The sequence below is a fragment of the Dasypus novemcinctus genome, chromosome 16 (assembly GCF_030445035.2).
Source record: "Dasypus novemcinctus isolate mDasNov1 chromosome 16, mDasNov1.1.hap2, whole genome shotgun sequence".
In the NCBI taxonomy this organism is placed as follows: domain Eukaryota; kingdom Metazoa; phylum Chordata; class Mammalia; order Cingulata; family Dasypodidae; genus Dasypus; species Dasypus novemcinctus.
The window spans coordinates 97,224,287-97,249,674 of NC_080688.1; the positions used below are offsets into that span (position 1 = coordinate 97,224,287).

General features: G+C 51.7%; 1 protein-coding gene across 1 annotated transcript in view; it reads right to left on the reverse strand.

The window, feature by feature from the left end:
- The window catches only part of PARD6G (par-6 family cell polarity regulator gamma), a 110,922-nt gene that overhangs the window by 79,641 nt on the left and 5,893 nt on the right, over positions 1 to 25,388 (reverse strand). The window contains exon 2 of the mRNA XM_058277943.1: positions 2,432 to 2,654. Coding sequence (XP_058133926.1) covers positions 2,432 to 2,654 — 223 coding nt within the window. The remainder of the gene's footprint in view (positions 1 to 2,431; positions 2,655 to 25,388) is intronic.

Consider the following 25,388-nt stretch of genomic DNA (forward strand, 5'->3'; position numbering starts at 1 on the left):
TATCCACATTTTGTTTGCTCGGGTTGTTTCCATTTTTTGGCTGTTGTGAATAATGCTGCTATGAACATCCATGTACAAGTTTTGTTGGGAGATTTTACATCTGCATTCATAAGGGATACAGATCTCTAGTTTTATAGTGAGGCCCTTGTTTGGTTTTGGGGAAGAGATCACTTTAAGTGGCAAACATTAAATTTTTTTAGCATAGTTGTGGGTTTATTTTAGCATATTTAGAATGCTGACTTCATCTGTGATAGCAAATAAAGTTTCCTGTTAAAATATATTTAAATAAGACGTGTCAATTCATAGAAAGCTATTACGTAAAACGACAGAGTGGGAGGGTTGCACTACACATCATGAAAACGGTCACGACAACGTCTGGGGCCTGTAAACCCTGGCGTCGCGGGAAGGGCGTGGGCTGGGCGCTAGCTCCTGCCTGGGAGCCTCGGTCATGCCCTGACCACCTGCGGACACCGGCCAGAGGAAGCCCAGGGTGCAGGTTGGTCCACCCCCGCTGACTGGCCAGCCTGCCTGTCCCCAGCCCGGGCACTGGCGCACCGGGACGGCGTCCCCGAGTGTTCGCAGAAGCGCCAGCCTCTCCCCTCCCTCTCCCGCTCTGCCCTTCACAGCCAGGAGCACCTTGTGGACGGTGAGAAGACAGACGTCCCAGGGAGGGGACTCTGTGGCCCTGGCGCTGCACCCAGGACAGCAGGGCCACGGCCCACGTTCCTGTTTAACCCCACAGCCACCCAAGAGGTGGGTTACGTCCACTTTACAGACCAGGACACGCGGGTTCAGCGAGGCTCAAGGCAAGCGGCCTCAGGGAGCCGGTGCTGCGGCCGAGGCAGCAGGTGGCGGAGGAGAGCCGGCGCAGCCAGGGCCCGCAGGCTGCCCGCTGGGGGCCCAGGCGTCCCCTTCCCACTGCCTCCTCGCCCCAAGGTTGGGAGAAGCAGCTTCCCCACAGGGCACGGGGAGGGGCTTCCTCTCGGGTCCTCACCCCGGCGCAGGGCGCACGCCTGGGGACAGCGGGGCCGAGCCGACCATCGTGGGCCTCAGGATCTCGCCCGGGACAGATGACTGGCCAGGGTGGGGTGCGCGGAAGGGGAAGGGGAAGGGGCCGGGGCCCGGGAAGCAGCCCCGCCTGCCTGGGGAGGGCACGGGAGCAGACGCTCCGCCGAGGAGGTGCGTTTTGGGCAGGCCCAGGCCTGGCCCTGGAGCGCCCGCGAAGGGCCGGGAGGAGGCCGCAGCTCGGGACTGACCGGGACAGCTGCGGGGTCGCGGGGGAGGCGGAGGGAGCCAGAGGGCCGGGCCACAGCGCGCGGGGCCCCTACTCCGCAGGAAGGGCCGCCGATGCATCCCGGCGCGGCCGCCTCCCCAGCGACAAGGACAGCCAGTATTTCCAGGGCGCGACCGCAGTGCGCTGCTTCCCTCCTCGTGCCGGCCCGACGGCTGCGTTCCTGCGCCCCCCGTGGCACCTCCGCGCCCGGACCCGGCAGCCAGCCCCGCGCCCTGCCCTCGAGCAGCGCCCCGCCGGCCGCCGAGGGTCCCCGCCCCAGCCCTTCCGCCAGCGCACGCACGGCCGCTGCTCCTGGTGGCCGGCCCCAGCCACACCGGACACAGCCGACCCTCCTCCCGGGCTGTGCACCGAGTCCCCAGGAGCAGGCGCGCAGCGGTGTCTCGATCCCTGCACGCGCGCCCCGGCGCGCAGGGGCGCGCACACAACCATCGCTGAGCGCCTGCGTTCCCGGCTCCAAACCCTCTAGGCAGTTCCACCAAGGAAGAGACGTCACTGTCAAGTCAGTTACAAAAACATCATTTCCAAACATCGAGCCAACCTTTGGCTTTTGGAGTATTAAGGCACTCTCCAGTTTAATGAGGAGAAGAATATTCTAGAATGCAGTTCTGAGCGTGAATAGGGGGTCCCGAAATGAGTCACAGCAGGACCACCTCTCCCCTTTAACCATTAACCAATGTTAATAACTTATTTTCAAATAAATGGTATTATAATTATTCATAGTGAAACTAGGCCTTTAGAACTAAAAATTAGCCAAAAAAATTAAAGCAAATTTTCCAATCCTAAAAAGATGGTAGAAAACACAACCATAACCGTAAACAGCAATTCTTAGATTATACAATGATGCTTTCTCATTATTGAGTTTATTTGCTTCCAGTTAAAATTCTGAAAGTATCAATATTATTTTTTCCTCAGTATGTAAAAGGCAGAAGTCAAGGCTGTTTAAGGTGGAAAATGCAGTTTAAATATTTTCAGACCTTCCTAATAAATTAATGCAAACCAAACAAATGTTAATTTCTTAATAACCTCCCACCACAAACGAACACACAGAATTGCATGGCTCTGTAACGACAGACAAAATTAAAACTGTACTTATGTTTCAAATGACTGCGAGACAACCCGCGCGCGGCAGCTGGGTACCTCGCTTCTGGATGAAGACGCGGAGCAGGGGGCTGGCGCTGGACACGGCCTTGGAGAAGTTGTCATCGTTGTTGATGGGCAGCAGGTCGCCGTGCACGTCGGCGTAGCCAATGGTCACCTCAGCACTGGAGATGTGGTGGGTGTGCAGCACCAGCTTGTAGAAGTCCTCGAACTTCCCCGGCTTGTGGCGGTCCAGGGAGAACCTCCGGAACTCGGCCCCAAACTACAAGGAAAGAGACGAGGGCGACTGAGCAGCAGGAAAGGACCCCGCGCGGGGCGAGGCCCACTTGCCTCCCGCTACCGCGGAGCACGTGCGTGCTGCGGGGGAAGCAGTCCCGACAGCGCGTCCAGGTCCTCGCCCTGGTCCTCTGAGTGGGCACACGTTCTGTACGGGGCTCCTGAGGAGGGTTTGAGTTGGGGCCAGGCCTGCGTCCATGAAAGCTGGAGTCCACACGAGCAGAAGGAACGTGGGCACAGCCAGAGGAGCCAGGAGCAGGCCGACGCCATGTGAGGTTGCCGAGGTGGGTGTGCCGGCCGCCACAGGGCAGCACGGCAGCACAGGCTCCAGCACACAGGGCAGCACAGGGCACCACAGGCCAGCACAGGCCAGCACAGGCTCCAGCACACAGGGCAACACAGGGCAGCACAGGGCAGCACAGGCCACCACAGGACAGGACAGGACAGGGCAGCACAGGGCAGCACAGGCCAGCACAGGGTAGCACAGGCCACCACAGGCCACCACAGGCCACCACAGGGCAGCACAGGGCAGCACAGGCCACCACAGGCCACCACAGGGCAGCACAGGCCACCACAGGCCACCACAGGCCACCACAGGCCACCACAGGGCAGCACAGGGCAGCACAGGCTCCCGCAGGCCTGCTCCTGCCAGCGCCTTGGGAAGCTGAGGGGAGCCTGTAGCACAGCAGAGAAGGCTGTGCCTCGTGCGCAGCCTTGGCTCCGAGGACTCCCAGGCAGGGAGGAGCTGTAGGAAGTGGAAGGTGATGTGTTGACGTGTGTGTGTGGTGGTGGGGGGGGGAGGGGGTAGAAAGGGTCTCCAGGAGGTGACGGTGCTGTGGGGTGCACAGGACGAGGAAACCGGAAGCTCTCAGCAGGGGACCTGTGCCTCTGTATGCGCAGAGGTCCTGAAGATCGGGCGAACCCTGAGGTCAGGACAGCCCGATTGCAGAGAAGAGAGACTGCACAGTTAACCGCAGAGATGGGGAGCGCCGTGACACGGCTGCAGTGTGCGGCAGCCTCCCACACCAGCCAGCGGGTGGCCAGGCCCCGAAAACCCCAGAAAAGGCAGAAGAGGAAGAGAGGCCAGGGAAAAAATTTCCCCCTAGGCAGCAGAAGTCCTGCAATTCAAAAGGATTTTAAAAGGATAGAATGGTGGCCCCTCAAAACGATCCCAACTGCAAGCAAGTGGAAAGAGTGGAGGAAGCTATTAAAAGGAGACCTCGCAACCCAGGGCAAGTGTGGGTGCTGCTCTCAGCCCAGTGACCCCTGGATGGCACCGACGTGCAGCTAGTGGGGCTCGTGGGACGAGCAGATGGCACCCTCTAGAATCACCCGAGGCAGCCCAGACCAGAATGGGGCCCTGGGAGGACCACCAGCGCATCCTGTGCCGTTGTCGGAGGGGCTTCCCCTTCGAGGGAGACGCCTGTGCGAGCAAAGGCTAAAATCAGACCCTAAAAAGGCACCCTGCGCCGTATTTAAAGAGAAGCAATTCTTCTTCTCAACATTTGCATTTGGCTTTGCCAGTGCGGCGGGGCAGGCGAGGCCGACGGTCCACCACGGGGCTGCCTCTGACCACGCGCCTCAGCACACAGGGGGGTCCACACAGACAGCGGCGATTTCTGTCTGATTCGTTATCCAGTCCAGTCGTGAACTGTTTACCTCGTCCTGTCTCACCTACCTAATCCACGTCAACTTCCAAACTAATCTGTGGCAGTGCGTGCCCTTCCTTTCACCGAATCCATACGAGTTCAGTCTCAAAGTCCAACAAAACTGATAAGAGCATTTCTGATTTTATATATAATTCTTATTTCAGCATTCCCCACAGTGAACCCAAGCTCCGGGCTGTCACACTCATTTAAGGACCAACCTTCTCATGGTCTCACCCCGTGCGACCAATCGCTAAACAGCCTTAGGTACAGTCCCACCACACTGCTCTAGTCTTAACGTTTAGCAGCTAATTACGATGCATCTCAGCTTCTCAGAATGTGTATTACCATGTTGATTTGAACTGAACAACAAATTCAGTCTTCTCCTGACAGAAAACAAGTCTGATTTGTGAGTGATAACGAGGCTGGCTTTGCCAACCGGTTATATGGCCCATGGAAGCAAAAGCTGAGCGCAAGGAAACCCAGGAGATGGAGAGGCCAGCAGACGCCACCGGGTGCCCTGCCATGTGGCAGAGGGGCCAAAGATTTCCTGCAGCTGGTCCTCGGGAAGAAAGCACAGCCTTGATCACGCCTGAATTTGGACATTTTCTTGGCCTCAAACTGTAAGCCAATAAATTCCCGTTGTTTAAGCCAACCCATTTAATGGTATCTGCTTTGAGCAGCCAAGGAAACCAACTGGGCAACGGGCTAGGTTAAGTCTAGAGGTTTCCAGTTCTTTGCTTTCAACAAACCTGAAAGTCATCCTGAGTAGTCAGCTAGTAGATTATTAAAAATGATTTTTCAGTGTTAGAAGGTCTCATGGATATGAGAGGTCAGAGCACTCAGACCTGTGTTGGCAGAGAGCCCTTCCCTCCCCAACCGCTGGTTTTTGTAGAGTTTCCAGTATTGTTACCTAGAACAACGAAAACAGCAAAAAAATTGAAGCTAACCTTCAATTTTCACAAAGTGAAGGATTTTTAAAATGTTTACTTTGGATGGCTATTAATTATCAAAATTTATAACTATACTTTGATCAATTTTTAAAAAAGATTTATTTATTTATCCTCCCCCTCCCCCCACCACTTGCTTGCTGTCTGCTCTCTGTGTCCATTCGCTGCATGTTCTTCTGTGTCTGCTTGCCTCCCTTTGTTGCGTCATCTTGCTGTGTTTGCTCTCTGCGGGCGCGGGTCGTCAGCTCTCCATGGATGTGGGCCAGCTTGCCTTTACAAGGAGGCCCTGGGATGCGAACCCAGGGCCTCCCATATGGTAGACGGGAACCCAATTGGTTGAGCCACATCTGCTTCCCTACTTTAATCAATTTTGATTAAATTCATTGTAATGACTCAATCTAGAAATAATTTAACAAATAGAACCTATGGCCACAAAGAAAAAATTATCTTTAATTTATATTCATCTTTTTGTTGCAGAGAAGAGTGATAGGGTAATCAAGCATAAGTTATTATGATAAAATACTAAAATAAAATTATCTTGGGAGTGTGTAATGGGAACAAAAGATTAAAGAGAAAAGGAAACATGTAAAATTTCCATTCACTAAAAAAAAGCTCATCCATCCTATTTTTAAATGGCTGATGGTAGTATCAAATCACCATGGAATTCAGATTTCATTGGCTATTTTTGAAAGATCATATGATAAAAGCTTTATTTTTAAATGAAATGTTTACACCAGGCTGGAAATATATCTTTTGCAGCTACCTATATTTATTATTAAAAAAAATGATGCCACCTTAAAAATTCATTATGTCCTTCATAGAGGTAGTTTAAAAAAATTTAGGAAGTACATTTATTAAAATATAGGAATATTAGAATATGAATGTGCCTGGATCAACATTGGAGATCAGCAAAAGAGACCCTCCACTCCCTAATGTTTTCATTGTCTCCTCTGTGGATGTTTTTCATGTAGCAGGACTTACTGCAGGGGTAACTGTTTCAACATCTGAGCTTCAACTGGGAAAAGGCCTCAGGTGGAGTTTCCTTTTCTGGGAGGTCATCTTGTTACTCCAAACCAGTTACTAATTTCAAGTGAAACTCAATACTTCTTAAAAAAAGCATTAGGGAAAGCTTACACTGCTATGCCTAGCCTCAGTCATAAAAAGACAAGTTAATAGACAACAGTATCAAAAAGCTTTTGTGCATCAAATGACATTGTCAAGAAAATGGAAAAACCTATGGGATGGGAGAAGATATCTGTAAACCATATATCTGATAAGGGTCTAGTATGCAGAATATATAAATAATTCTTAGAACTTAACGAAAAGACTGGCAACCAAACTTAAAAATGGACAAATAACTTGAATAGAAATTTATCCAAAGAAGATATGCAAATGCCAACAAGCACATGAAATGATGCTCAACATTGTTAGTTATTAGGGAAATGCAGACTAAAGCCATGAAGTACCGCTTCATACCCGCTAGGAAGGCTGCTACCAGAAAAATGGAAAATAATACGGCCTGGCTATGATACGGGGAAATCGGAACCCTCATACACTGCTGATGAGATTGTAAAATGTGCAGCTGCTGTGGAAGACAGTTTGATAGTTCCTCAAAAAGTTACACATAGAGTTACCATTTGACTCAGCAACTCTGCTCCTAGGTACATACCCAAAAGAATTGAAAACAGGTCTTCAGACAAATACGCATACATGAATGTTCCCTGCAGCACGACTGACAACAGCTAGAAGGTAGAAACAGGCCAAATGCCCATCCACAGATGGAGGGATAGAGAAAATATGGTCTCTCCATGCTATGGAATATTATGGAACAGGGATGAAGTTCTGAGACAGCATGGGAGAGCCTTGAAAACAGCATGCTCGGGAAGCGGACTTGGCCCATTGAATAGGGCGTCCACCTACCACATGGGAGGTCCACGGTTCAAACCCCGGGCCTCCTTGACCCGTGTGGAGCTGGCCCACACACAGTGCTGATGTGCGCAAGGAATGCGGTGCCACTCAGGGGTGTCCCCCTGTGTAGGGGAGCCCCACGTGCAAGGAGTGCACCCTGTAAGGAGAGCTGCCCAGCACGAAAGAAAGTGCAGCCTGTGCAGGAATGGTGCTGCACACACAGAGAGCTGACGCAACAAGATGATGCAACAAAAAATGAATCACAGATTCCTGGTGCTACAGATAAGGACAGAAGTGGTCACAGAACAACACACAGCAAATGGACACAGAGAGCAGACAACTGGGGGGGGGTTGGGGGGGGAGGGAAAGGGGTAAGAAATAAATAAAAAAATAAATCTTTTAAAAAAAAAGGAATGTTAAAAAACAAAAAAGAAAAAAAAGAAAACAGCATGCTGGTGAAAGAAGCCAGACACAAAAGTCCAAACACTTATATGAAGAAATAAATAGGTAAATCCATAGAAATAGGACACATATTGGAGGCTGCCAGGGGCTGGAGGTATGGAGAAAAGGGGGAGCAACTGCTTAATAGATATGGGACTTCTGTTTGGGGTAATGAAAACATTTGGAACTAGATAGAGCTAGTGGCTGCACAACATTATGAATGTATTTACTGCCACTGAATTGTTCACTTTTAAATGATTAATTTTATATTGTGTGACTCTCATCTCTATAAAAAAAGAATAATATTTAAATCTATGGATACTGACATAAATGGTTATCTCAATATCCTGTCAAGTGTAAAAGAGCAAGTTGCAGGCTCTTGCAGTAGATGGGACTGTAGAGAATGTGTGCACTATGACTTCCATTTAAAACCATCCGAACATTCCACCCACCCTCGTGTAAATATATTCCCCCGAAGTGTTATGCATGAACAAGAAGAGGGTACAAGGGAATCACGTGGTTGGCACTGCTTTCTGACGGGGACAGGGAGGAGCAAAGAGAGATGACTGGCTTTGTCTTATACAGCCTTGTACTAGGCTATTTCTCCTTTTATAATGAGCATGTATTAGTGTTGTAATTTGAAAAACATCCAAAAATATTTATTTTTAAAGTTTACCTTCCCACTCCCATCACCCTGATTATGATTTCTAGCATTTCCCCGAAAAGGATCCAGGGCTCCTGGGCTAAATGGCTAATTCTAAGTATGGGCCAAGAAATATACATAAGCCTGTGTATCTCATCCTTTGACAACAAAGTTTTCAAACACTACTGAGTCATATCAAAAAGACTCAGGAGCAAGGTCAAATGCTCTCCCACTAGCCAAAGATGGAGTCATTTGTGTTTGACCATCAATAAGGATATTTACGGTTATGGATTGGAACACACCCAGTGCATATAAATACATTTGCTTATAATGACAACAATAAACATATTCATCACCTTTTGGAGGATGCTAAGGAACCAATGTATTATACTGAAAACTGACAAATAAAGGGAAAGAGTCAAGCATTTTTTAAAAAAGATCATTTGTTATCTAGATATTCACAGATGAGCAACTCCTTATGTTCCAAACCTTCCAGCTAAATGAACTGTCATTCCATTATTATTTTTAGAGGAATATTTATTTGATTTCATAGCTGACCCTGTTATTCTGACAATTGGATAATAGAAATTGGAGGTGGGATGGAGTTCACCTTTTAAAATTCTTGAAAATGATCTTAAATATAGAAGACTGAGGTCAATGAGGAAAATCGTCTATCAGCCTCTAAATGAAAATTAATCTTATTCCCTTTAAAAATACTAAATAAATAATAACATGATCCTTAGAAAACAAAGTAAGCTTTTCAAAAAAAATTAGGGGCAGTGGACTTGGCCCAGTGGACAGGGCGTCCATCTACCACATGGGAGGTCCGTGGTTCAAACCCCGGGCCTCCTTGACCCATGTGGAGCTGGCCCATGCGCAGTGCTGATGCGTGCAAGGAGTGCCGTGCCACGCAGGGGTAACCCCGCGTAGGGGAACCCCACGCGCAAGGAGTGTGCCTCGTAAGGAGAGCCGCCCAGCGCAAAAGAAAGTGCAGCCTGCCCGGGAATGGTGCCGCACACACGGAGAGGTGACGTAGCAAGATGACGCAACAAAAAGAAACACAGATTCCCATGCCGCTGACAACAACAGAAGTGGACAAAAAGAAGAACATGCAGCAAATGGACACAGAAAACAGACAACTGGGGTGGGGGGGGTGGGAGGAAGGGGGAGAGAAATAAATTAAATCTTTAAAAAAATTAAAAAAATTAAAAACAATTTCTTGCCATAGTTTCAATTCTCTTTCCCTTCAGGCAGAAGGGAAAGCTCTGACAAGGGCTTGTTGAGTGAATAATGCCTAGAACCCGGCTGCTACAAAAGTAGTGAACACTGAGTAAACTGTATTACAAGGTTCTTGATCTAGAAGCAAGGAAAAAGAGTGGTGGAAACCCAAGCTAGCCAACAGCTTGGGGAGCACGTCTGGGGGTCGCTGTTTTAAAAGTTAACCTTGAAGCACTTCTGGGATGGTGGAGTAAAGATCTGTGAAAATTCTCCCCCAATAAAAGCAAAAGAACACTAGCAAAAACTGTTAAAATCAACTTTTCCGTAACTCTAGAAATTAATCAAAGGCTTGTAACAATCCAGTGTTTATTCCAGAAAAACAGCTGAATCTCAGTAGTTACAGAAAGTTTTGTGGTGTTTTAACTTCCCAACTCCCTCCCTCTGCTTTGTGTAGCCTTGACAACCAACCATCTAACAGCCCGAGAAGGCAGAACCTGTTTAGAGTACCCCAAAAGCCCCATTCCCAGAATTTTCATTATTAGACCTGTCCTACAGCTCCCTTGAAAATCTCTATTCATGGGACTTGTCTTAATTTGACCTTATTTGACCTGAGTCAGAGCTGTTCAATGGGAAAAGACCTTCCCCAGGGTTTGTGTCAGGAACAATCAGCAGCACTGTTTAAGGTTTAAAGATATAATGATATAAATTTTATTTTTAAATGAAATTTTAACAACACACTGCAAATGATATCCTTTGCAACTATCTATATTTATTAAAAGAAAAATTATATACTACCTTAAAACATTTTTATGCCCTTTATAGTGGTAGTTTTCAAAATTCCCTTAGGAGATGTGTTACATTTGAAGACCACTGCCTTAGGGTATAAGGATCTCTATAAAAGTACCTGAGGTAGTGTTACCAATTGGAGCAAATAAGACACTAGCCAGAAAATTAAAGAAATACTGAGAAATGAGGTATCTAGAGAAGGCTTTGAAAAGCTCCAATATGTTTCTGGGGATCTCAAAGGCCACACACATATGTAGGGCTGTTTCCATGACCAGGAAAGACCTGAAAAGGCTCTAATCACTCAAATCTGAGTGACTTTGAGGTTTTCTGCAATCAGGAAGTGAAGACTAAAGTAGAGTTGCAAAGTGATGGACTATTAAAGGCATGTCCCAATATACAGAAACTCTCAGCAAAGGCTGGGAAACTTCCTGGTTCAAGGCATTTAAGGAAATCTCTGTCCAATCCTTGGTTGACCAACCAGAGACTTCAGGGGCCACACATGACAAAGAGTGCAGACTTTACAGACTTAGTCCATGCAGGTCACTAAACAAACAGCAGCAGCAACAAAACATATGGAGTAGGGAGGATATGATTTCCAGAGTTGCCACATTATATTAATTAAAGTGTCCAGTTTTTAACAGAAGTATGAGATACACCAGAAACAGAAAAGAATGATCCATGCAAAGGGAAATAAAACAGTCAATGGAAATTGTCCCTGATATTGCACCTATAATCAGCATTATAAATATGTTCAAAGAACTAGAAGAAACTATGTCTAAAGAACTAAAGGACTGGGAAGTGGGTGTGGCTCAAGTGACAGGGCTTCCACCAACCACATGGGAGGACCAGGTTTGATCCCTGGGGCCTTCTGGTGAAAAAGAGGAGGAGAAAGCATGCCCATGTGGTGAACCAGTGTCCTCTGAGTGCCCACATGGTGAGCCAGTGCCCGCGCAGCAAGCCGAGTGCCCGCATAGTGAGCCAGTGCCTGCGCAAGTGAGTCATGCAGCAAGATGATGATGTGACAGAAGAGAGGCAAAAGGGAGTCAAAGTGAAGCGCAGCAGAAACCGGGAACTGAGGTGGCGCAACTGACAGGGAACTTCTCTCCACATCAGGGGTCAACAAGATTGAATCCTGGTGAATCCTAGAGGAGAAAAAATGAGAAGAGAAGACAAAAAGAGAAACAGATATGGAAGATCACACAGCAAATGGACACAGACAGCAAGAACAGCAGAGCAGGGGGAGGGGAAAGGGGAAATTAAATAAATAAATCTTTTAAAAAAGATAAAGAACTAAAGGAAAGTATGAGAACAATGTCTCACCAAATAAAGAATATCAAAAAAAGAGACAGAAATAATTTTAAGTGAACCAAGTAGAAATTCTAGAGTTGAAAAGTACAATAACTGTAATAAAAATTTCACTAGTGGGGGCTCAACAGCAGTTTCAGGGTGGCAAAAGAAAGAATCAGGGATGTGGATGTGGCTCAAGTGATAGAGCTTCTGCCTACCATATGGGAGGACCTGGGTTTGATCCCTGGGCCCTCCTGGTGAAGAAGAAGAAGAGAAAGCATGCCCATGTGGTGAGCCAGTGCCTGAATGAGTGCCCACGTGGTAAGCTAGTGCCCTGCGCAAGTGAGTTATACAGCAAGATGATGATGCATCAAAAGAGACAAGAGGAGAGTCAAGGTGAAGCACAGCAGAAACCAGGAACTGAGGTGGCACAATTGACAGGGACCCTCTCTCCCCATCAGAGGTCTCCAGGATTGAATCCTGGTGAATCCTAGAGGAGAGAAAATGAGAAGCGAAGACAACACAGACAGCAAAAACAGCAGGGTGGGAGGAGAAGAAGGGAAGATAATAAATAAATTGATTAATCTTTTAAAAAAAGAATCAGTGAACTTGAACATAGGTCAAATGATATTATCCAATCTGAAGAACAGAAAGAAAAAAAAAATAAAGAAAAATGAACAAAGCCTTGGAGACCCATAGGATACCATCAAGCATTCTATCACATAATGGAAGTCCCAGAAGGAGAGGACAGAGAAAGATGCAGAAAGAATATTTGAATAACTAACGGCAAAAAACTTCCCAAATTTGATGAAAAACCTTATATATCCAAAAAGCTCAACAAATCCAAGTAAAATAAACTCATATACCCAAAGTGTGATGGAGTGAATTGTGTACTCCAGTTTGGACATATTCTTTGTCTTGGTCTGCATTCTGGTGGGTGTAGACTCATTATATGTATGATCTTCAAGATGTTACTTCGGTTAAGATGTAACCCAACTGAATCAAGTTGGGCTTTAATCCATATTACTGGAGTCCATTATAAGCAAAATAAAATTCAGACAGAGAGAAAGAAAGCCATGGGGAGCAGTCAGAAGCTGGAAGGCAACAGAACCCAGAAGAGAAAGGAGAAGATGCCACTGTGTGCATTGCCACGTGACGCAAAAGCCAAGAACCAAAAATCACGATCAGCCATCCCTACCTATAGTCTTCATGGAGAAAGCATCACATTGCTGACCTCTTGACTTGAACTTCTCGCCTCAAAACTGTGACCAGTAAGTTTCTGTTGTTAAACCAACCCATTGCATTGTATTTGTTTTAGCAACTAGGAAACTAAAACACATACCTACGTCATTCAAAACCCGAAGACAAAGGAAATCTTGAAAGCAGTAAGAGAAAAAATTTATCTCATACAAGGGATCCTACTAAAAGTAACAGCAGACTTCCCACCAGAAGCCATGGAGGGCAAAAGACAATGGGATGACATATTCGAATGGGTAGGGAAAAAGAATGTCAACCAAAAACATTATGTTCAGCAAAACTAACCTTCAAAAATAGAGGAGAAATTAAGACATTCCTAGAAAAACAAAAATTGAGAGAATTCACCACTAGCAGACCAGCCTTATAAGAGATACTAAAGAGAGTCAGTAAGGTTGAAATGAAAGGACATGACACATTAACTTGAATCCATGCACAGAAATAAGATGCACTGATAAATAACTACATAGGTAAATATAAATGGCAATATAAATGTATTTTTGTTTGTAATGCATTTCTTCTATTTGATTGAAAAGACAAATACATAAAGCAGATGTAGCTCAAGCAGTTGAGCTCCTGCCTCCCACACAGGAGGTCCTAGGTTTGGTTCCCAGTGCCTCCTGAAAAAAACAAAAATGAACAGCAAGCAAAATAAATGAAAACAAAAAACAAAAAACAGAAACAACTCAAGGAAGCCAACGTGGCTCAGTTGTTAAGCACCGGCTTCCCACATACAAGGTCCCAGGTTCAGTCTCCAGCCCAAGGTACCTAAAAGAAAAAAATGTTTTGACAAATACATAAAAATTAATTTGACAATAATATCATAAAGGAAGGGATGGGAACAGAGCTATATGGAGGCAAAGTTTTTGTATATTACTGAAATTAAGCTGGTTTTAATCTAAACTAGATTGTTTTAAATTAAGACGTTAATTCTAATCCCCAGGGCAATTGCTGAAAAACAAAAAACAGAGTTCACCTCAAAGAGTAAGTATTTCAAAACAGTTTGTTGAAGGCTGATTGGAAGCTGTGTTCAGAAACCTGGAATTCCATGGAAGATGGGCTTGGGCAGGTGCTAAACGGAGGCCCTGCTTTTGCTTCAGGCAAACAGGAAACCAAGGGACCAGGGGCCTCTGGCCATCTGCTGGGAGCAGGCAGTCAATTTACGAATTGGTCAAGGCTGGGGGGAGGCCTGGCCCAGTACTGCAGGCCTCGCAGGGGACACAGGATACGGCGCTCAGACCAACCCGGCTGGTAGGGCCAGCTCTTCCAGCTGGAGCTGGTGCGGACGGCAGCAGGTAGGCCCTGCACACGCCTCACACGCCCTGCTCTGCCTGACCCCACGCCGAGGAGCTCCAGCCACTGAAGCACCCAGCTCCCCTCCTCCAACTCAGAAACTAAAAATATGAGCGATATTTCAGGAGTCAGGGCTCTGGCAATCTAAAGCTATTTCCATCATTCACTGTCTATGCCCTAAATACGACCTCAAGGACAATTCATCATCTTAAGCCTTTTTAAGATTATATCTTATTTTACAGGTTAATCAAAGATTTAAAATGAAAAATTACCTTTTTAGCAATACTTATGGGAGTCTATCTAAACATTCCCATACACTTAAACAAGTCCATCTGTGTAGAAACATATTTAATTCAGAGCATGAATAGCTCTAGAAGGTACCAAGCCCTTTGTCTAGAAGAGGCAGAAATCCAGATGCCTCTAGCCAGCCTATGGCACCCTGATTCAGGAAGTTCAGGGCAAATCTCCTCGTGGTGGGAGGCTTCTCTCCTCCCAGGACGCCTTTGGGGTGTGCCGCCCGTGGGGCCACAGTGACCTCAGCGGCTTCCCAGGGGAAGTGTCCCTCCAGCCCCTCCCACACTGCTAAGGTGCACAGAGGTGGGGCGACCCGGCCCCACCACAGAGCTGTTTACTTACAGGCCAGGAGTGGCCCCCTGCCCCTCTCCTGGCCCACAGCTTCTCCTGCAACACCAAACCTCCTCCACCGTAAGCCACCTGAGCAGTTCTTTCGTTTTACAGCTTAAAAAATGGTACCAGGTTTCATCTTCAGCTACCATTTACTTCCAGTCTCCACAATGGCACAACTGCTGATGAAGGTGCAGCCCGGCTCAGCAGCCCCAAGGAACAGCGCACCACCCCAAGCCCACCCCGCGCGGAAGAGGCTTGGGGGCCCAGGTCTGCGGATCCTTTGCGAAGGACTCAGCGGGGCGGGGAGGACGCGCCAGCCTCTCCCCACCCGTTTCCTTCCACTTGGCATTTCTAGCTGGGAGGGTCCTCGGGACCCTGCGGAGTGGGACTTGCCTCAGAGAAAGGTGGTGAAGGTGAAGGGATTGTGCACATTGTGCTTTAATAGCGACTTTGGGGCAGGAGATGTACATCGATTACTTTTTATTTGTTTGTTTTTAATAAAATGTTATTGAAGTGTATCACTCATACATGAAAATACATAAACCATGTGTAGAGCAAAAGTTATGAACTTGTAAAACAAACATGCCTATCGTCCTACGAGACTCCCATACATCTCCCACCTCCAACACTTTGCATTGTTGTGAAACTTTTGTTACAAACTATGAAAGAGCATAGTCAAAATATTGCTACTAACTATAGTCCATATCTTACATTTTGTGTATTTCCCCCCAAGCCACCCAATTATTAACAACTTGTATCAGAATTACACACTTGTTATCCTTCATGAGAGAACGTTCTCATATTTGTCCTGGTAACCACAGTCCACACATAGATTATTTTTAATTTTCAGAGCCACTTGGGAGAGACATGTCATCCCTTTATAGAGCCAGGAAATTAAAACTCAAGGAGGTGAAGCAGCTCTTGTTCTTGATCAGTCTGTCTAGAGTGACTAGAGCTGATCGCAAGGGCAGGGCCGAGTCGGTTCAGCACAGCATAGTGCAGGCACTCGGTAGTTGAATTAACGAATTAAACCAATGGCAACCCAATTTAAAACAAAACTACAGAATTTTAATTAAGTTGACATCAACCGATTATCACAAACAGGAAACAGAACCCGAAAGGAAGACGAGCCGTGAAACGTTCTGTTTCCCTGCGGGAAGGTCTGCCCAGTGGCCTTGCTTGCCCCGACCCACTCTGCCTGCGTCCGCCTGAGCCACACGCCAGCCTGCAGAGAGCTTGTGGACAAAGACGCCCTGACAGCAGGAAGGGGCGGGCTCCTAGACACACCTGCACGAGTGCGGAAGCAACTCCACGTGGGGCGTCTTTAAACTGGCAGCACATCTGCAGCCACGTGAGGGGCCAGTTTTAAAGACGCCGAGCCGACAGGCCTCTGCTGCCCGCCAGCAGCTGCCGCAGGCCTTGGGTGCCTTGAAGCGCTCGTGGGGCCCACACCGCCAAGGGCATTCTCACCTCCGGGCAGGTGAGTGGCTGCTTCCCCCTGCCGTCCACCTGCCATCCAGCAGAACGACCCAGAAAGGGAAGCATGGAGCGGGCCCACGCACAGTCCAGGCGCCAGGGCCTTCGCGCCCACCAGGGCACCTGTGCCAAGCGTGCCGGAGGCAACACCTCGTTTTCCGTATTTGAGAAGGAACACAGTCCTTGAACTGGTATTTTTCTGTGCTGTGCTCTGTACTTGGTAGAATATAGAAGGTGGACTCAACCCAACCCCACGGGCCCGTCATCCAGGAGACACTCAGAAGACAATGACTGAGGCACGGAGCGAAGGAAGAGGGGATGCACAGGCAGGGCCCTGCTTCCATCCGTTCAATGGACATTGACGAGCGTCTGTACCAGGTTCTCTCTAAACACTGCAGAATGTGACTCAACAAAACAGGAAACTGCCTGTTTTCCCGAAGCGTACATTCCAGTGGGGAAGACAGACACGGAAAATAATAAACAAGAAAGTTACACATGTGTCAGAAGAGGGTGAGTGCGATGGCGAAAGGAGAACGGAGTAATGGAGGTGGGAAGGGCTGGAAGAGGGGCTGGAGCTCACGCTGGGAAGCTGGGAAGCGGCGGCTGGGAGGCCGTACTCTGCAGGGATCTGGCACGGGGTTGTGCCCCTGCCTCCACCACCAGCCTCCCAAGCCAGGGCCCGGCCGAGCGCTCTCACGGCCGCCAGCCCCTGCAGCTCCGGCCAAGGGCTCTGGGTCTCGCTCACACTGATTCCAGTGACAGGGCAGTGCTTGCTCCTCTTTTCACCCGTCCCTGCTTAAAGCAGGAGGTAAACTGTCTGCACGGCACGGGCTGCGTCTGAGCCGGGCAGGCCGAGGGGGACAGCAGCCTGGGACAGGAAGGTCCGCCCCGGCAGGTGGGCCCGAAGCGGTGCCGCCTTCCACTGCACTCTGAGCGCCAGCCCCAGCTCTGGTCCAGCGCCTCGGAGCCGGGCGGGCCTGGGCGGGCCTGGGAGTGCCTCGGGCCGGGGCCTGACTGCTGGCGCACGTCCGCAGGGGACGGGCGCTGCAGGGGAAGGGCGCTGCGCAGGGGCCGAGAGAGGGGAGGCGCCTGGTGAGGACCCACTGCCTGCTCCCCGCTCTGGGTGGGTCACGTTACTCAAGCTCCCTGAGCTCCAGGTACCCGGCAAGGCAGGTAAAGCCACGCACCAGAACAGAGTAATCTAGTAACCGCTGGCATAACAGCGTCCTCTTGGGAAGTCCCCGGGGTCCTCCTGGAGCTGCTGTCTCGAAGCATGAACGTTCTGCACAGGAGCTCCGGCTAGCCCCCCGTGATGCCCCTCCACGGGCTGCGCCAGCGGATGCGCTACCTGTCCAGACCAGGTCCCTTGGGCCATTTCACAACAGCACCTGCTTATCTTGGATAAAAGATACTCCTGAGGGGCCTTCCAGGAGCATGTCCTTTACACAAGAAGTGGTCCCTTACAACGGAGGAAAAGATGACTTCGCATGCAAGTTTTAAAACTAAAACATATTCCATTTGCTTGGGTAGGTGGATGAGGACTGGCCAGTGCCTGCCCAGCAGGCCGGCCTGGGCCCTGGGTGGGCTCATGCAGGGGCCGTCCAACTGCATATGCCCTGAGCACGGCAAGGAATCACAGTGACAGGGTTCCTCACAGACAGGACAGAACAGAAGCACGTCCAACAGGTGAATACACGTTCCCAGGTCAAACTGCAGGAAGCCTGCCCAGGTGATGTTTTCTTTTTTAAAATAAAATTTTATTGAAGTATATCCTTCATACATGAATATACATAAGCAATAAGTGCATTGCAAATGTTGTGAACTTAGAAAACAAACATGCATTTCTTACAGGGCTCCCATACATCACCCCACCACCAACACCTACCATTGTTGTAAAGCATTTGTTACAAACTATGAAATAGCATCATCAAAATATTACTATTGGGAAGCGGACCTGGCCCAGTGGACAGGGCGTCTGTCTACCACATGGGAGGTCCATGGTTCAAACCCCGGGCCTCCTTGACCGTGTGCAGCTGGCCTATACGCAGTGCTGATGCGCGCAAGGAGTGCCATGCCACGTAGGGGTGTCCCCTGCAAAGGGGAGCCCCATGAGCAAGGAGTGCACCCGTAAGGAGAGCCACCCAGTGTGGAAGAAAGTGCAGCCTGCCCAAGAATGGTGCCGCACACACGGAGAGCTGACGCAACAAGATGATGCAACAAAAAGAGACACAGGTTCCCAGTGCCGCTGATAAGGATAGAAACGGTCACAGAAGAACACAGAGAATGGACACAGAGAGCAGACAACTGGGGGGTGGAAGGGGAGAAAAAAAAATTACTATTGACTATAGCACATATCTTACATTTGGTGTATTCGTCCCCCAAACCACCTGATTAACACCCTTTATTAGTATTATACACGTATGGCCCAGGTGACGTTTTAACAAGGGGGAAAGTGACTCGAGGAAGCCTGACAACACAGGTGGGAAGGGGGCGCCAAGTACTGATGTGAACTTGAACTTGGCACCTCATCTGCGAGCTGTGGGTTCCACACTGGCCCCCAGCGGCCTGCGAAGGAGCCCGGCGCAGCTGGTACCAGGTCCAGCCACACCCGCAGCGCCTGGAGAGCGGCCCACCCAGACCCAGAGGCGCAGGCACACGCTGCGGGCAGCACCCCGTAAGGGCCGGGGTGGCAGCTGTGGGCGAGGCTCAGGAGCCGCTCCGTCAACGGAATTTGGCAAAGGCCCTGTGGGTCCGGCCCCAGGCTGGTGTGAGCAGAACTCGGTCCCCGCCTCCGGGGGCCGATGTTAAACTGTCGTCATGGAGCAAACCGCAGCTGCAAGCGGTGAGGGGTGCAGGACAGGAAGTGGGAAGGGGCGCGGGTGCAGAGGGCAGCGGTGCACCCCTGCACTCTCAGGGGCCTGCTGTCTGCGAGGGCCAGGACGCCGTCAGGAAAGAAGGCACACGGATGCGCCAGGAGGCAGCCCCTTGGTGGTCCCTGGCCCTCGGCGGAATTGAGAGGAAGAAGCGGGGACCCCAGACCCTCAGAGCCACAGCAGGGGTCAGGGTCTGTCAGGAAGAGGGTTGGTGCTGGGCCACCAGCCGTACCCGGCGAGATGCCACCAAAGAAGCTGCGCGAACAGGCACCTGCACGAGCACCCGTGGGCAGAGCCGAGGAGCGAACACCACAGCCACGTCCACCAGCCACGGGGCTAAGGAGAAACCAGCCTCCGTCCTCTCCTGTTATCGGAAGAGGGGCAGCTCTGCAGCTGCATCATGTGGCGGCCTCCGGGCCATGTCTCAGGGCCCTCGTGAGGCAGGGGGTGGGCTGCGGTCCCAGCCGTGCACCTGCCAAGCCACTCTGCCAAGCCCCCGGCCCTGCACGAGATCGCCGGCACCTGCTGGGCAACGGGGGCAGGGACCAGCCTGGGCTCGGGAGGGGCGGGACACAGTGGTCCATACACGTGGCCCCTGCTGTCCATAACGTGGCCCCTGCCCTCTGTCATTTGGCCCCTGCCCTCTGTACATGTGGCCCCTGCCCGCCGTACACGTGACCCCTGCCCTCTGCCATGCGGCCCCTGCCCTCTGTCATGTGACCCCTGCCCTCTGCCATGTGGCCCCTGCCCTGTCATGTGACCCCTGCCCTCTGTCATGTGGCCCCTGCCCTCCATACACGTGGCCTCTGCCCTCCATACACATGGCCCCTGCCCTCTGTACACGTGACCCCTGCCCTCTGCCATGTGGCCCCTGCCCTCTGTCATGTGACCCCTGCCCTCTGCATGTGGCCCCTGCCCTCCATACACGTGGCCTCTGCCCTCTGTCATGTGGCCCCTGCCCTCCATACACGTGGCCCTTGCCCTCCATACACGTGGCCTCTGCCCTCCATACACGTGGCCTCTGCCCCCCATATATGTGGCCCCTGCCCTCCGTACATGTGGCCCCTGCGCTCTGTTGTGGCCCTGTCCTCTAGGTAGCTTCGTGCTCTCCACCCTGACAGCAGCCCAGATGATGCAACCACCTGCTGGGTCTCGGGAAGTGAAGGGGATTTAGACAGAGCCTGATGAGCTCCGCTGGGGGTGGGGGGCCCCGGGGGCTCGGAAGGGAAGGGGCCCAGCTCCAGCTGACAGAGCTGGACAGGAGGGCCGGCGTGCTGCGAGTGGCACAGGCAGGGAGGCTCAGTGGGCACTGGAGGCCAAGGGCGCGCGGCCTGGGCGGCGAGCTGGGGCTGACCGCTGGGCTGTGGCCTGTCCCCGGCCTTGGTGGAAGCCTGGGGCGTGGCCTGCAGAGGGAAGGAGCTCACACTCCCCACCAGAGCCCCCCACGTGCAGAGGCGCATGAAGCTGCGTGCAGAGCTGGGAGCTGCATCCGAGCGCTGCCCATGAGGAGAGGCCACAGGAGCGTTTGTCCTCGGATCATAAGGCAGAGGAGCCAAGACTTTAGAAGAAAAGCTCTGCAGTCCAACAGGCCTGCTGGCCCAACTCAGGACAGTTTATTCAACTTCTCTAAGCCCATTTCATTCTTTGTGAAACAGGAATAAGAATGTATTCCTCATTGGACCTATGTGAGACGTGAGTAAGAACACACATGCGTGCTGAACCCAGCAAAGGGTCCACTGGATGAGCGAGGCCCCACGTTCGTCTTGACCAGGCAGTGGCAGGAGAAGACCCCCGGCCGCCCTCCCCCGGAGCTCGGCCCTTTAGCGTGCAGCGAGAGTGCCCCGTGCACCCGTCTAAAAGCAGAGCCTTGTGGGGGCTGTAAAGGGCAGAGTCGGCAGGGGCTGCGGCGACTCCCCATCCAGGCCACCCCACTTCCATTCGGGGCAGAGCACTGCCATCTTAGTCCCTTTCATCGTCCGCGGCCGTTTTCCACAGCAAAACAGGCTTTGTGTAACTACAGGGGAGAAACGTTGTGCTGCTGCAGGACCGGGTGCCGACGCCAGTCCACCCTCAGGCCTCCTGATGCCCCAAGAGCCCACCCACCACCCTCTCAGGTGCCACGCACCTCCGCAGGGGCCACTTCCCACCTGCCGGGAGCCCTGAGGTCACAGGAGCACCCTGGCCAAGGTGCCCTGCTCGCCCCGCACCCCAGCCCAAGTCCCCGCCCCGCATGTGTGTCCACGGTAGGAGCAGAGGTGCCATGGGAAGGTGACGACACAGGACGTCCAGAGCAGGTGGAGTATGTTTATTTTCCAAGGTGGTGGAATCGCAGGACGATGCGTCTGGAGGAGAGGCGGCTGAAGGCGCAGCTTGAGACCTGCCGCGCCCTCTCTGCGCCCGGGCCCCCTACTGCCATGCCGTCTGCCTCAGAGTCACGAGGTCCCACAGACACCTCCGCGCCAGGAGCCACCGTGGACGCCCGGGAGGAAGCTGTCGTCCCTTGCTCCACGGAACCTGGCGAGGAGCCACACGGCCTGCTCTCTCCCACAGGGCCGGCCTCTCCCCAGGCCAAAGACTGCAGCCTCCAGCAACTCCCGTGGGAACAGGACAGGCGCAGCCAGGAGCAGCCTCTCTGCACACCAGGGCTGGCCCTCGCCAGCTGAGACCCGATCCCGACAGCCCGGCCAGAGACTAGAGCACCGCCTGATGCTGCCCAAGTCAACAGGGCGGGGGCTCAGCGTGGGCGACAGGCGCAGGGTGTGCACAGAGGCAAAAGGGGCGCTGCGAGCAGGGATCCAGCCAGAACGCTCCCAGCTGGTTGAACACAGAACATTCCTGTGCTCGCGGCGGCAGGGCAGGCTGGGGCAGAGGGCCCTCCCGCCTCCTGCCCTACCCGAGAGGCTGTCCGCTGTCCAGCAACACCCCCATACTGCAGACCAGCCGGAGAAGTGAGGTCAGGGGCTCGGGCTCCAAACTCACCCAGATCGGCTTGGTGTGCAAAACGGCGGCGCGGCAGCACTGGTGTTTCTCTTTCTTGTACTTGATCAGGGACCTCTGAGGCTCCCGCCACGTCCCCAGAACAGGCCTCCTGAGGCCGGAGCTTCTGGACCTGAGAATTAGCCCATTGGCCCCGTCTCCGACGCTGAGGCCTCAAAGGGGATTTTGCCATCGCAGAACCGGCCATTTACAACCCGACTTTGGCCGTACCTACTGGTGTGGGCAGACAGCGAGCCAGCACACCCAGCCACTAGGCAGGCCTTTTTGGGGCTCCCCTCCAGTCGGGGGGCCTCGTCGACATCCTCAAGTGCGTGGAGAGACCGTGCTGGGCCGACCCCTCCAGTGGCGGGGGGAGGGGGGTGAAGCAGCCGCACACGTGCAGTGTGGGTCCCCCAGCGGAGCTCGTGCTTTCCTGGAGAGGAGGCTTTCTACCCCCTCTTTACACTCCACACAGAGAAGAGCAGAGGCTGGTTGAGCAGTGCCCAGTGCTCAAGCTGCCACTCCAGATGGCCAGTACCAGAAATGCACACAAAGCAGCAACTTGAAACACAGAATTAAATGAAGTCCCTTCCTGGAAACATCAGTAAGGGGGAACCTTAAACTCTGCAAAGAATAAAGACTCATTGGGGAGCTGATGTGACTCAGTGGTTGAGCACCAGCTTCCCACAAAAGAGGTCCAGGTTCAACCCCTGGACCCAGTATTCAAAAAAAAAATCACTGACATGGGACAGGGGAGCTATTGCCTAATGGGTACAGAGCTAATGGATGTTGGTGATGATAGTACAATACTGTGAATGTAATTTCTGAATTGTACACTTGAAAGTGCTTAAAATAGGAAATCTGAGTTGTATATGTTTCTACAGAAACTCAATAAGCTGCGGCTCAAGACCTTCAAGACTCCCAGATCCTCAAACGCCACAACAGCAACCCCCACCCCAAATCCAGCCAAGCTCGCGTCTCAAGGGTTTCTGTGCATTCTACAATGAATACAGAACAAAACCTACTAAGTTGAGAATGCTGAGCTGCAAGTAAGATTAACTTGCCAAGATGACCTCCATTTTCTGGTTGTACTTTAAACTCATAGAACAGCAGAATCACAAATTGCTAAACGTCATGGACCATCAGGTTCCTGTAGACTGGTCAGAACTACAAGTACATAATGCGCTAAAGAGAAGGAAAGGACTGTGCAGGAACCTTCGTGGCCACGTTGTTCACCGAGCCCCAAAGAGTCATCCCGGGAGAATGGATCCTCCCACGTGGTGGAAACAAGGCCAGTAAAAATGAAAATGAGAACTGCAGATATGCTCAACTACACAAATCCCAGAGCTGCCGTGTAGACAAGAGAAGGCTGAGTGGGGGCAGACGGCACCGCGTGCCCAGCTCAGGACCAGGGAGAGGAATTAGTGGGAGGAAGGAGAACTGGATGCTAGAGTGTCCTGTCCCTTGACCCTGCTAATGGCCACCAGGTAGGCACAGGATACATGTCCATCAAGCTGTACACTTAAGACGGGCATCCTCAATCATGTCGCATACTTCAAGAAAACTTTATAAAAACTGCAAACATTAACGTGTGTACAGGTGTGTAACACACACGCTGCATGTCAGGTGGGGGGCTCCCGTCAGGTTGAGGGGGTCTGGGATAGTTTCGTGGAAAGGCTATTTGAGCCTTGAGGTGTGGCTGAATTTCCGTAGACAAGAACTGGGGACGAATACCACAGGGGTGGTAAGAGTGGGGGAGCACAAATGAGGATGCAAGAGGGTCTCGAGTGTGAGGCTGAAAACATTACTGCAGTTTGGTGTTTCTCAAGCTCTTGAAGCTGCAAAAACCTTTTTTTTTTTTTTAATTTTCAAAAGAAACGCTACCCTTACTCCCCGTATTGGGCAGACATGCGCTGGGGGAGGGGGGTGGCACGCAAGCCCCAGGCCCTGGGCCCCTGCCAGCAAGGTCTGTGGGAACCAGAGCCCCAAGGTCCTGAGTCGGGGAAGGGAGGAGAGGGTCCTGCCAGGCTGCAGCCTTGGGAGGGGGCACAGTGGTGGTCCCGCCTGCAGGACGGGGGAAACCTGGGCTCGGGGGGTTCCGCGCCCCAGGAGGAGGGGGCCAGCCCAAGGCCCTCAGAGCTCAGCCTGGAGCTCAGGGGCACGACAACAGCAGAAACAGCTTGTGGATTTTAAGTAAATTCCCTTTGATTCTCAAAGTTTCTCTACTCTGTCTGGCTCACCTTCTCTTCCCCGTCCCGTCCCCGACTTCCCCAAACAGCAGCTCAGGGTGCTGGCTGCCCTCGCAGGCAGGGACGGGGCCCTGGCTTGCCTCAGCACTTCCAACAGAGGCTCTCTGCACCAGCGGGGACCAGGAAGGCCCAGCCGTCCCCTGGGACACCGCGGCACCTCCGCGCCACACATCACGGTGTGGAACTGCTCCTCCAGGATGCGACTGGCTCCAGAGGTGAACCTGTGGACTTGCTGGGAGCTCTGATCTCGGGACAAAGGACGTCTCCTCTCCCCTGTCCCGGCAAAGTGTCCCCTTGGTTTGACTGGGCCCGTGTGAGCTCTTACGGTGGGGGTGCCCCTGGCAACCCTGGCCCCTAGGAATAGCTAAAAGTGGACGCACAAGGGAATGAGCACATGGACGAGGGGGCGGATTCAGGCTCCTAAGAAGGGCCACTGCGTAAGCTGGCCCCAGCCACCAGCAGGACCTCCTGCGGGGATGCAGCTGGAGCCCCTCACCCACAGCCGGCGTGGGAACCCCTGCATCTGGCTCCTCCTCCACCAACAGCCACAGGCAAATTAGAGGAAGAGATGGGGACTCTGGAGCCACAGTGCTGGGTTTCAAATCCCTGCACCAGGGTTGTGGCCTTAGGCAGGCCAGTTAACCTCACCGTGACTCAGTTTCCACTTTTGCATAGTGGGAGTTACAATAGACCCATCTTATAGGGTGGTGTCAGGGATTGATAAACAATCCTTGGCGGCGGACTTGGCCCAGTGGTTAGGGTGTCCGTCTACCACATGGGAGGTCCGTGGTTCAAACCCTGGGCCTCCTTGACCCATGTGGAGCTGGCCCATGCGCAGTGCTGATGCGGGCAAGGAGCGCCCTGCCCTGCAGGGGTGTCCCCGCGTAGGGGAGCCTCACGCGCAAGGAGTGCACCCGGTAAGGAGAGCCGCCCAGCGCGAAAGAAAGTGCAGCCTGCCCAGGAATGGCGCCGCACACACGGAGAGTTGACACAACAAGATGGCGCAACAAAAAGAAACACGGATTCTCGTGCCGCTGACGACAACAGAAGGGGACAAAGAAGACGCAGCAAAGAGACACAGAGAACAGACAAC